At 38.2% G+C, this 12364-nt stretch overlaps 1 protein-coding gene across 1 annotated transcript in view; it reads right to left on the reverse strand.

Annotated features, from left to right (window-relative positions):
- Positions 1 to 12364, reverse strand: part of LOC149075247 (WD repeat-containing protein 82-like) — a 50024-nt gene that overhangs the window by 9413 nt on the left and 28247 nt on the right. Inside the window, exons 6-7 of the mRNA XM_089242559.1 lie at positions 8946 to 9101; positions 6945 to 7014 (exon numbers count right to left, since the gene is read on the reverse strand). Coding sequence (XP_089098685.1) covers positions 6945 to 7014; positions 8946 to 9101 — 226 coding nt within the window. The remainder of the gene's footprint in view (positions 1 to 6944; positions 7015 to 8945; positions 9102 to 12364) is intronic.

Here is a 12364-nt window from a genome sequence, read left to right on the forward strand (position 1 = left end):
TAAAATTCGCTTCTTCAGTAAGCTGGTGCTTTCACATGTCCCTCACATAGCACGCTGATGAAATGGGACGAAATAAACAAGATATGTTGTGAAGAGAAGGGGGGGGGGGGGGGGTTGGCCGCCAAAGAGCGGCAAGCCCCCTAGTGTTATGTATAAAAACATAATTAATGAATTAATGACAGCTAACCGGTTTAGTCAAATTTATCAAGTTAAATTATAAAGTATTAACAAAAATTTGAATCGATTAATTATTAATCGAAAAATTACTCAAATTAATTTTCTAACTGCGATTAGCAACTGGTCAATTAACCAACCTGATTAATCAGTCCAGCCTTAGTGATTGTGCATAAATCTCGAATAAAATAATAAATATGGTTATGGAAGAAATCAAGCGGAAATATCTCTTAAATTCTATCATTAATTAGTATCGGACGTACGTGATGGGTGCACTAAACATAATTTGCCCTAAACATTTAATTGAATATGAGTTACACATGTATTAGTTGTCATATGTATTTGTATACTTGTCGCACGTATAAATTGTTATCAGCCTTGTGATGTTAGCTCTCCACATTTATCAACATTTTTATTTATAATCAACATCATCCATCAATCCTAGACTGCCGTTAGTGCAAAATATGCGTAAATGGGAATGATTCATTGATGATTTGCCATATTTACCAATACGAGCTGAGAACTGTACATAATCATCGGAAAATGTGATAAAATCGCAAAATTTGTCAAACTTACCAAATGGTTTGGTGAGTAATAATTATCACCGGATTTATCACATTTATGATAACACACCAGAGCCGCAACTATGGGGGAGCAAGCCTCGGGCGCTGGACCAGAGGGGGTGCAAATTTTATTCTCAAACCTCTCCTTCAACATTACAAGGAGGCGCCAAGATGCGCACTTGCCCTGGGTGACTGAGCACCTAGTTGCGGTCCTGAACACAACTATCTTAAAATCTACTTTGTATTGAGGGGTTTCGCCGTTTACTCTTATAGTTGTATGAACACGATTAATTGTGAGAAGCAGAGAAACATTTTTATTTATTTGGTCTCTCCTCCATTATATATAGCAAGACGTATGCAAATTAAATAGGAAATTTAATTTCGAAATATCGTCTTATTAAGGGGTAAATATGACACTTTGATGTCAATGCATCAAAAATAAGTATGAAATTCAAACAGTGAATGCAGTCTTATTTCGACTCCAATAAGTTTTTTTTTTAATTTATGGGCACACTTTAAATAAGAAAATAAAATAGAGTATTTCATAACTTAATTTATTAGAAGAAATATAAATTAATTTATAGAATTGTGTGAAAATAAATCAAATTGCAATTTAAGCATATCAGAAAATTTGCAACGGCCGCCAAAAGGGAAATGAAGTTATGATAAAAAGAAAATTGAATTGTAAAAAAAATATATTCTGATTTACTTTTTACTTGTTGCAACAAGTAAGGCTGCTGTGGCATTTCGAGCTGCATTTAATTTTTTTTTTCACACATAAACATTTCTGGCTTATACACTTTGCTTTACACATGCATCGTATATATCCTTGGCCATTTCCTTGTCGACTGCAGTATAGCAACGGAGCGAAGCGGTATTACACCTGTTGGTACATCTTCAATTTTTAGTAACGTTTTTGGGCAAATCGTAAATTGGGATCTAGCATACAATTGTTTCAGAACTCCTTGAGATGTTCCCAATTGGTAGAATCCATCTCCTGTTATGTCCATTACAACGGCTAAGATGTTTCGGGAATCACCACGTCCCTTGTCCACATTGGGAATTAGTACTCTCGCCATCGCACCTACAGAGGCAGGTGGGAACTTTTCATCCGAACACATTTTCATCTTTTTCGCTTGTTTTTCTAAGTTCATTTGAGAGTCTACTCTGTGCTTAATTGAGTTCTCAGCATTGATGCAGAGAATGCACACAACTTTAGCCCCATACCCTTCTGTTACCTCATTTTCACCAGTCCCTATGCTTTTATCGCATATGACATTCCTTTCACATTTTATGCACGTATGGGCACCACTTGCTTCCTTTGAACAGACACCGCACATAATTGTTCCCATTGGTACATCTTCAACTCGACTTTCCCCCCTCTCACCTGTCGCATTCTCATTTTCACATTCTGTGTTTTGGTTATCAAATACGTGAACATCAGCTGCCACTTCTTCAAGTTGCTCCTCTGTGTGGACGCTTTCCAAAATGTCTTGTGGTATTAGAGAGTTCGATAGACCCACTCTGACTTTGCAGCCAAAGAGTGCTTCATAAGGTGACTGCCTAATCCCTGAATGATATGCCCTATTTTTCATGAGTTGTACAAATGGTAGTCCTTCACTCCATCGATTCGTTTCTTGGTCCTGCATCCATGTACACAACATATTTTCTACATCTTGGTTTGCTCTTTCCACACTGCCCTGACTTTGTGAATGGCGTGGCTTTCCATGCACAATTTTCAATGCCGGCCAGGTTTTTTTCAAGTTTGTCACAATGCTATTAGCAAACTCTCTGCCGTTATCTGACTGCAGAATTGATGGTGCACCTAGTAATGTGAAGATGTCTATTAGGTTCAATGCAACCTCTTCTGCTGTCTTCGATTTCAAGCTTTTCAGCACAACAAATTTAGTCAGGTGGTCTTGGTAAACCATGATAAACTTGAACTCTCTGTCTGGTTGCGACTGAAAATCTATCAGGTCCACTTGACAACGTGAATTGAAATCGGAATGCACAATCGGTTTTACAACAACTCCTTTTTGCACTCTTTTTGTTTCTTTTGGCATGGCTCACAGAGATTTATGAAGAGCTTGATGTCATTTCTCGTAATGTTCTTGTATTTCGCCGAGAGTTCATGGATCATCCGATCTCGCCCTCCGTGACCAATACTCAGATGGGTTTCATGTAATACATGAAATAATTCTGAGTCAGGCAAGTAAAACTTTATTGCACTGTCTCCCTCTTTTACGGGAAAAATTAGCTTGTTCCTTTTCCCTACGACCATAATATCATATCGATTCAATAACCAATAATCTCTAGGTTCTTTTTTAATGGTATTCTTCGCCTTTTCAACTTCACTCACTAATCTGTCGTAGTGAGCATCGGTGAGAAAAACACAGTTTTTAGCAGCGTTCTCTCGAGACTCGACTAAATCCTCGTAAAACCGTCGTTTCATTACGTCCAAATCCGTGGTTCGATTCCGCGATTCGATAGATGATTCCTGCACTCGATCATTTTCGTCCGTCATTTCTGAAGAGCACAGTATAGGCCAAATCAGCACAAAAGGGTGAAGTTTATACTCAATTAAAACAAACTGATAAAGACTATAAAAATATGAATTTACGAATGAGACAGACTGGTGAACTGCACAGCACACGAAATGCACTTATAGTGACACACGCAGCTTACCAAAGCTAATTTAGGTGAATTTCTGTGTGGAAACAACTTCTTTCTTTTTTTCCTCCCTGCTAGCGGCTCCTTTATCTGTGAGCACTTGTTTTGTCTGCTTAGGTGCCCCTAATATCACACCGTCTGCTGAATAGGCACCTTGATTGTAACGCCTTCTATTCTACATTTTCATCAATAATATGCCAAAATTGTAATGTTCTTTTCATATTGTTTGTGAAAGTCACTCAGGTCAGCTGAAATAAAAAATATGTCATAACAAGATTTAAAAAAAATATAGTAACGACAGTATGCGACTTCTTTCTTTCTTCTCGCCCCCCCCCACACGAGCACACACAATACCCCCCCCCCCTAAAGACTGCTCCATGTCTACTAGTTGAGCAGTTTTGTCCCATGCTGATTCTGTATTGAGAGCGGAATAGAAAAGGTATGTTCCACAACAACATACTCTATTATCAACATATCTCTATACTGACATACCATTTGCAACACTTTCTGCTGTACCTCTGCAGTAGTAACTTGACTTTGCTGGATACCGAGAAAGAATCACTCTAGTGTGTCTCCGTCTAGCTCTCATCTTTTCTTTGGTTATGTCTATGAAAGGCGCCTTTCATGCTCATATTTTTTCCCAATGAAATTATCAAATACAGTGATTCCGTTTATAACGCTCCCTTTTAGAACGTTGTTACTCTTGACAAGACTTGCGTTTTTGTAGGCCCATCTTTCACTAATGCTCATCTATATCTCTCTGTTAAACCATTTTCACGCGTTTAAAATGTTTTTTTCCCATTAGTTTTTTAAAAAATAATAAATAAATACATAAAACAGTTATAAACGGGATCCATTGTGCAGCTGAGTGTTTTGTAACCTGTGGTCAGAGGACCCCAGGAAGTCTGTGAGTATCTTACAAGGGGTTAATGGGATTACCTTCATTTGCTGTCGTTGCATGAATGACACACTTAGTGCTGTTAAATTGTAATTTATTGCCCCTATTTTTTGATTACGAATTATAACAAACATTTTTTGGTTCGTATGGGGGGAAGCAGTCGTGGAAATTGACTTTCGGTACAGGGAATCCCTGGTGCCTGGACCTTCACTAAAGGGGGACGGGGACAGGTCCGCGACCATGCAATCACGCACAAATACCTTATGATTCGATTCTCTTTCTTCCTTTGTATTAACTTCCCCCTACGTTGGGATACAGTGGAACCCCATTTATATGACTCTCACATTTATACCATGTTTGGCTTCGGTCGCAGTTCATTCCTGTATATTTTTATGTTGAAATATTTCATTCATGAGACCATAACATATATTCTAACACTGACTCAAATCTCAAATCTTTGGAAAAATGTCATCTCTATCCAACGAATTCACTTAATTTCTGTATAGATTGTGAAAACGCGGCGCTTAATTTTTCTTGCACATGTAGGCTCACCCTATTTCGAGAAAAATACGGGGAAGCAGGATTTCAAACATGGGAAAATACGGGACATCGGCAATTACAACCATAAATGGCGCCAAATGTAAGCAAATTTGGCAACTATTGCAAAAATCCCTAGAGAAACGCCAATGGTGGGAAAGCCAAACATTAATGCAAATTGCAGTAGGTTAAATTTTATTCAACGACATAAAACGTATAAAGCGGCAAACGCTCAAATAAAACGTTAAACGTTTTCCATGCGCGCACGCGCCTGGCACTGACAGTCAAGTGGTTAGGGAGCTGACATCTTACAGTGTAGGTCTGAGTTCAAATCGCGGCTCGGGGATGGAGGTGTATGTTTACTGACACAACAATTCCCTGGACAGATCATATATGGTATCGAGGATATGTGTGGATCTCGTTATAAAAGAAAGAACAAAAACATGACAAATACGTGTGTGAGATGAATACTCTTAGGGGCCGTTCAAGCATTATGTAAGCAAATTTTTAGCCATTTTTGACCCCCCCCCCCCGTCTGCAAAATTTTGTCAGCAGCTTAGAATATTTCATATCTTCAGAAAGCAGTGATTGATGACGTAAGCAACCTTCAAACCCCACCCCTCTCCCCCACCTTTAAATCAAAAATCAAAAGTTAGCAAATCCGAAACTCCTTCTTCCCCCCCCCCCCCCCCCCGTTGCTGACGTTATACTTGAATGATCCCTCCCAAAACGTAGAAACATAACAACAGATAATTACTTTACATCACTGAGATTATGTTCATTTTGGAAATCAAAATCGACAAGCTTGGTTGAGACCCTTCGAAAAGACCGTCGTGAGGTACCTCCAACTGCAAAAACAGGAACACAGGATCTATACTCGTCGATAGTACTCAAAACTGGAACTGATATCACGCTTACATCTTATTAGGGAAAAAAAAATTAAAAATGTTCTAGTTCTGAGTTCACTTCATACTGATGTAACATTCAACAAAAACGTGAAAAACACCCAAGAAACAGTTGCCTACTATAACGAAACTAAATATGGAGTCAACATCGTGGATCAAATGGTGTGATTATACACCACTAACAATGGAAGTCGTCGCTGAGCAATGCATGTTTTCGGAAAAAAATTACGAAAATTCTGTGAAATTTTAATTTGTGAAATTAGTGAAATTATAATATTTTATACCGCCCCTCAACGAATCCCTTTTCACGAGAGCCAAAGGGGAATGTTTCAGGGGAAAAATGACGAAACTTTTGTGAAATTTTAATTTGACGAAATTGTAATATTTTATACCACCCCTTAACAGATCCCTTTTCACGAGAGCCAAAGGGAAACGTTTCAGGGGAAAAATGACGAAAATTCTGTGAAATTTTAATTTGATGAAATTGTAATAACCTCAACAGATCCCTTCTCCCGAGAGTCAGAGGTTACCGTTCCCGGGAAAAATCGAAGAAACTGTGTGAAATTTGAATCTGAAGAAAATATAATATTTTATATACCGCCCCTCAACAGATCCCTTTTCACAAGAGCCAAAGGGAAACGTTTCCGGAAAAAAGTGACGAAACTTCTGTGAAATTTTAATTCGACGAAATTGTAATATTTTATACCGCTCCTAAAGAGATCATTTCTCGCGAAAAGGAAATTTTTCTGGAGAAAATAAACATATCATGTGGGGCTTATCCACCAAGAATGTATTGAAATTTATAATTTAATAGTAATCAAGATTATTTTATTTGGCGCATTTGGCATCGTGTGGATTATCTAATCAAAATTTTGTCAGTGGATGTTTTGTGGAAGAAGATATTTCATACTTTGCCTGGATTGTGTTTAGCCATTCTATAGAATGCCTAGGCAAAGTATAGAATAAAACCGGTATTTCATACTTTGCCTGAAACGACCAGGCATTCTATACAATATGAATGCCTAGGCATTCTATAGAATGCCTGGATTTCATACTTTGCCGGTAATATATATATTATTTAGGTTCTTTTCTCCTTGAGCAAAAAACCATGCTTAGCTCTAAAAAAATTTGTGCGGCTGGGGCCCAAATTGTATTACAATTTGTCAAGCCGTCGTGAGCAAAATGAGATGCACATACCACTGAACACAAATTGTGAGTCTGGACTGAAAGATGCTTCAAGAGGAAGCCCTTTGTTGTTCGTGTGCCCCTTTATGAAGAGAAAATTAAAAAGAGAAATCAGTTTCATAACAAATAAATAGATTCTCATAAAAATCTGTTACACAATTTGAATAATTAAGTCTCCATAAATTGTTTTAAAAAAGAAATCAACAAACAAAACTCTCTGAAAAAATGTCTAAAATCCTCTATTTTTTATTCTTAAGGGTAAAAAAAAATTAACTGGAAACATTCATTGTAATATACTACAAAAGGTGGTGAAAATTTGATGTGCAAATCACCTGGCTGCTGAGCGACTATCTGACAATGAGCAGCAATTAATCATGAAGGCACATATTAATCTACAATCAAACGCAGTTATGACATCAAAGATTTCTTGAACTTTTGTTGTTATAACCAAGGTGTCGCTATAACTGATGTTTAAGTTGATGTTTTTTTTTGGCAAAAATATAATCAGAGGCAAACAAATAGCCTACTTTGCATGAAGTTTTTACTTCTCTATAATTATGGTTCAAATATTTGATCAAGAAAAAAAAAACGGGGAAAATACAGGCTGATTCTTGCAAAACGGTGAAATTGCCAAATATTACTTACAAATAACTCTTGGTGTGCTACAGAAAATCCGCTAAAATGTATTTCACAGAAAAAAATTTAACTTGGCAAATAATGTGGATTGAATGCTCAGTCATTCATTATTACACAATTCAAGAACTATGCAAATTACCTTCATCACGGATTTTAGTAAAGATTAAGAAAAAACTGGACAATTTTTTAGAGAAATGGTTGTGAAGGGCAAAATATGGAAATGTTTTGTATAGTGATCATGTCAATGAGCAAGTCTGGGCTTCTAACATGTAAAAAATCCTTTTGTTAGGTATAAATGTAATAGGCAAACATTCCTTCTATGTAATCAGCTCTGATCTCAGCAACTTCTCTCAAGAAAATTCCATAAAAACGAAAACAAAAGTGATATCTGAGGTTGTTGCTTTTTCACTGACGCTGGGATGCAAGTGCCCCCTCATAGAGCAGCAAACTTCCATTTTTGGAGATTCCAACGACAGATGGGAACAATTCTTCACTAAGCGACAGCCTGCCCCCAACACCAGGCAGAACCATCCCCCACAGCCAGCTGGAACAAGTTTCAGACAATGCCATGAAGCTGAGCTGGAAGAGATCTCAGTAACGAAATAAGTTTGGTGGCAGAGCTCTGGCATTCACTAATTCCGTCGGCAGAAACCCTGCACACTGCAGACCTTGTACGCTACTTGGAAGCAAATCCAGAGATGGTCTGCGAACAAACCTTAAATGCAAACCACATAGAATTTACCTGCCAAATTGTCAGAAGATTTACTAGTCAGGAAACCCCGGATTCACTTGAGATCCTGCATTGGCTTCTGTTACAAGTGTGCATCCCACACACATGCAATGTGCCCCCTCCATACCCATTTGTACATATTGTTTTACTATTTTCTTTTGCTTATTTGACACTATCATACTGTGCATCGTATGTGAAAATTGTTTATATATACTGCTTGTATACAGTCACATATTTGAACATGTGGTGTGTTTTTTTAATAAAGTCTGCCACGGTTTCAGCAACCTCGTTGGGCATTTTGCCTGTTGTGGTGTTGTATTTGTATTGGGAAATGGCTTAAATTGCCCAACAATGATACAGCATGGATTGTGTTTGATTTGAAAGAAAGCATACACCTGAGCCAATTTGCCATGAAAATAGAAGCAAACAGATCACTTTCCTTTCCAGATGGACAATTTTATCACTGACATGATTTTAATTATGGTAGAGTCCAGTAGGAAAAAAGTACCCTCAATCAATACTGAACTTCTAAGATTTATAAAAAAATTAACAGAAAAAGTAAAGGCAACATGAGAGAACAAGGACTGTCGGGAAATTTCTCATAAAAAGACAAATATAAGATTACAGGCTCTTAAGGTTACACATACCATGAACGTTTGCAATGGCGTTCCCTGAAAAGCATCGATCAGATGTATGATAGGACCATTTGTGGAGATAAGGATGGTTTTTCCATCCGGACTGAATTTCAGACCAGTCCAATCGCAATCTTTATCTTGCGGAAGTTTAAATGTATTAAATGGACCCTAAAAAGAAAAATGTTTGATAACATAAAGCATTAAAATTGATGTTATTTAAATAAAATAATCTAAAATTTATAGTATCAGATATTAAGTAATGAAGTAATATGTGAAAGTCAATTACAGCTGTGTCAAATGTGCAGTATAACTGAATTGGTGAGAACTGTTTGTTGTTGTTACGAACCATCGAGTCGATTCCGTCTCCTGGTGACTCTATAGATCAAGGCTCTCCAAGTTGATCTGTCATTCATATCATGCCTCAGTTGTGCTAGCTTCATTCTGGTGCTTTGCAACACCTCCTCTATCCATCTGGTGCTCAGTCTGCCTCTCCCTCTTTCCTTCCATTCTTCCAAGTATTACCTTTTTTTCTAGTGAGTCTTCTGTTCGTATTACTATATGACTAAAGTAAGTTTGTTTAGTGACTGTTGCTTCTAGAGAATAGTCAGCCTTGACTTCTTTGATAACTGATTTATTAGTCCTTTTAGCTGTCCATGGAATTCTAAGCATCCTCCTTCAGCACCAAAGTTATCAATTATTTTTTTATCTGCTTTTCAGTATAGTGTCCAACTCTCATATCCATATATTAAGACAGGAAAGACCAACACATTTATAATCCTAATTTTTGTTTTCATTGAGATATCTCTGTCTTTCATTATTATACTAAGCTTTGTCATGGCTGTTTTACCCAGAACTACTCGTATTTTAAATGTTTCTGTGAATATTCCCTCTTTTACAATTCTTGATCCTAGGGAATCAAAAACTTTCACCATCTAGTTGAAAACTGTGAATGTCTGCTGTAGTCATGATCTTTTTTTTTTTTATATTTAGATAGACTCCAAGCTTCTCACTTTTTATTTTTACCTTTGATATGTTCTTCAGGTCTTCTTCAGATTCTGCCATCAGAGTTGTGTCATCAGCATATCTAAGGTTGTTGATCCCTCTACCTCCAATTTTAACGTTTCCAATTTCTCTAAATCTGATGCTCTCATTATACACTGGTATAAGAAATTAAGAAAATTTGCAGACTTGGTCGATTATCTCTAGAACTACTGTACCGATTTTAATGAAATTTGATATGTACATACGAGGTGATTATAAAATACTATCCCGCCATATGGGCCTCTAACTATCATACCATTCACAGAAACTGAATGAAATTTTGGCATAAGGTATTTTGAGGTATGCGCTCAAGAATGATATGGAAAACAACAGTGTCACTCTAACAGTTACGGTTACAGTGAGAAAATTTCGAAAATATCAAATGGCAACACCAAGTTTTTTGTATTGAAATGCGATCTCCATACTGAAAAACACTAAATAGCGTTGGAATGGCACCTGTAGCACGAAAATCCCCGGAGCTAGGCAAGGAAAAAGTAAAACGGTGCAGTGCACCAGAGCATTAATGTTCGTTTCATTCGTCACACCGTTTCTTCGGCTGAGATCCCAGCCTGATTGGTCATGTGGAAAATTTGTGAAACACAATAAAATGCTTTATTTTATGCTGCTTCTCTGTTCTTATTGGTTGTCCTCACTTTTAGCCTATCTACCGCCAGTGATTTTCATGCTATAGTTCCGGTTCGAACGCTTTTTAGGGTTTTTCACAATGGCGATCACATTCCAACTCAAAAAACTTGGTGTTGTCATTTGATATTTTCGAAATTTTCTCACTGTAACAGTAACTCTTAGAGTGACACTGTTGCTTTCCATATCATTCTTGAGCGCATACATCAAAATACCTTATGCCAAAATTTCATTCAGCTTCTGTGAATGGTATGATAGTTAGGGGCCCATATGTCGGGATAGTTTTTTTATAATCACCCTGTACATTGATGCAATACAAAACAAATAACCATTCAATAATTGTAATACACACGCACGATCGTGCGTAACACTCGTTGGAGTCTGAAGGTGTGAAACAGCGGTTGCAGAATAAACAAAAAAATGGGTTAATAGCGGGTATGGTCCCCTCTTACAGATATACAGGTCTCGTAGCGTGATTTCATACTTGAAATAAGGCAGTTTATCATTTCCTGTGGCAATTGGTCCCACTCGTTCAGCAACGCTGTTTTCATTCCCTGGATGGTTCCCAGAGGGGGGGGGGGTGCGAGTTGCAAATGCCCTCCCCAGAGCGTCCCAGACATGTTCTATAGGGTTAAGGTCTGGAGATCTGGCTGGCCAATCCATCTGGCAAATACCCTCTCTCTAGAAAATTGTCGAGCAGAAGAGCTCTATGTAGTCTCGCATTATCGCCCATTAAAATGAACTCAGGGCCAACTGCACCCCTGAAAAGGCGAACATAGGGCTCCAAGACCTCATCCCTATACCTCACACCAGTCACAGTGCCTCTTTCAAAGACATGGAGAGGTGTGCGGCCATCCAACATGATGCCTGCCCAGACCATTAAACCTTCTCCGCCATAATGGTCAATTTCACGGACATTGGAGGGTAGGTAGCGGATCCCTGGTTCTCTCCATATGAATGTACGGCAAGAATCGGTGCTTAGGCTGAACCGGGACTCATCAGTGAAGAGAACGGCCGCCCATTGATCCATACGCCAATCTCTATGCTCTCTGCACCATGATAAATGGATTTTCCTGTCCGTAGAAGTGAGCGGGACGCAAACATCAGGTCTTCTTGCAAACAACCCTCTCTCGTGAAGTCTTTTGGAAACAGTCACCCTTGATACACGGGTTCCTGTGGTTGCATACAAGTCACTAGAGAGCTGAGAAGCTGTAGCACTCCTGTTACACCTCGCTATAATCGAAAAATGGTGATCTTCACTGGCCGTCATGGCTCTTGGACGACCTTGCCCAGGCTTTCTCTCGATGGATCCGGTATCCTGGAACTGTTTCCATAATTTACACAAGACGCTGGGCGTTAAATTGAACTCTCTACAAATCTGGACTTGAGATTGACCTGCTTCTAGTCTCCCCACAATTCGCCACCTCATCTCAACATCTAAACGTTGGTGGTTACTAATTTTTACTGTTACAATTTGAAATTAACCAATTGCTGCAAAATAACACCAAGAAATTCGCCGAGGTGTGCTAGCGAACGAAATGCATCTTAATTTACACGCGCTTATAAAGCCTGTTTATCTACTGGCTCCGCCTACACACATGTGTACGCTTACGTATTTGACGTACAAGATTTGCATTGTTGTCTAGAAGCAGTGGTTTTACATTCAGTTCAGTTCTTTTCATGAAATTCGATAAAATATGCAAATTCTCTTAATTTATTTCACCAGTGTATATTCTCCATAGAGTAAA

The sequence above is a fragment of the Pholcus phalangioides genome, unplaced genomic scaffold, assembly GCF_987345545.1.
Source record: "Pholcus phalangioides strain wild (caught in Gottingen) unplaced genomic scaffold, Ppha-v1.0 ptg000015l_1, whole genome shotgun sequence".
Lineage (NCBI taxonomy): Eukaryota > Metazoa > Arthropoda > Arachnida > Araneae > Pholcidae > Pholcus > Pholcus phalangioides.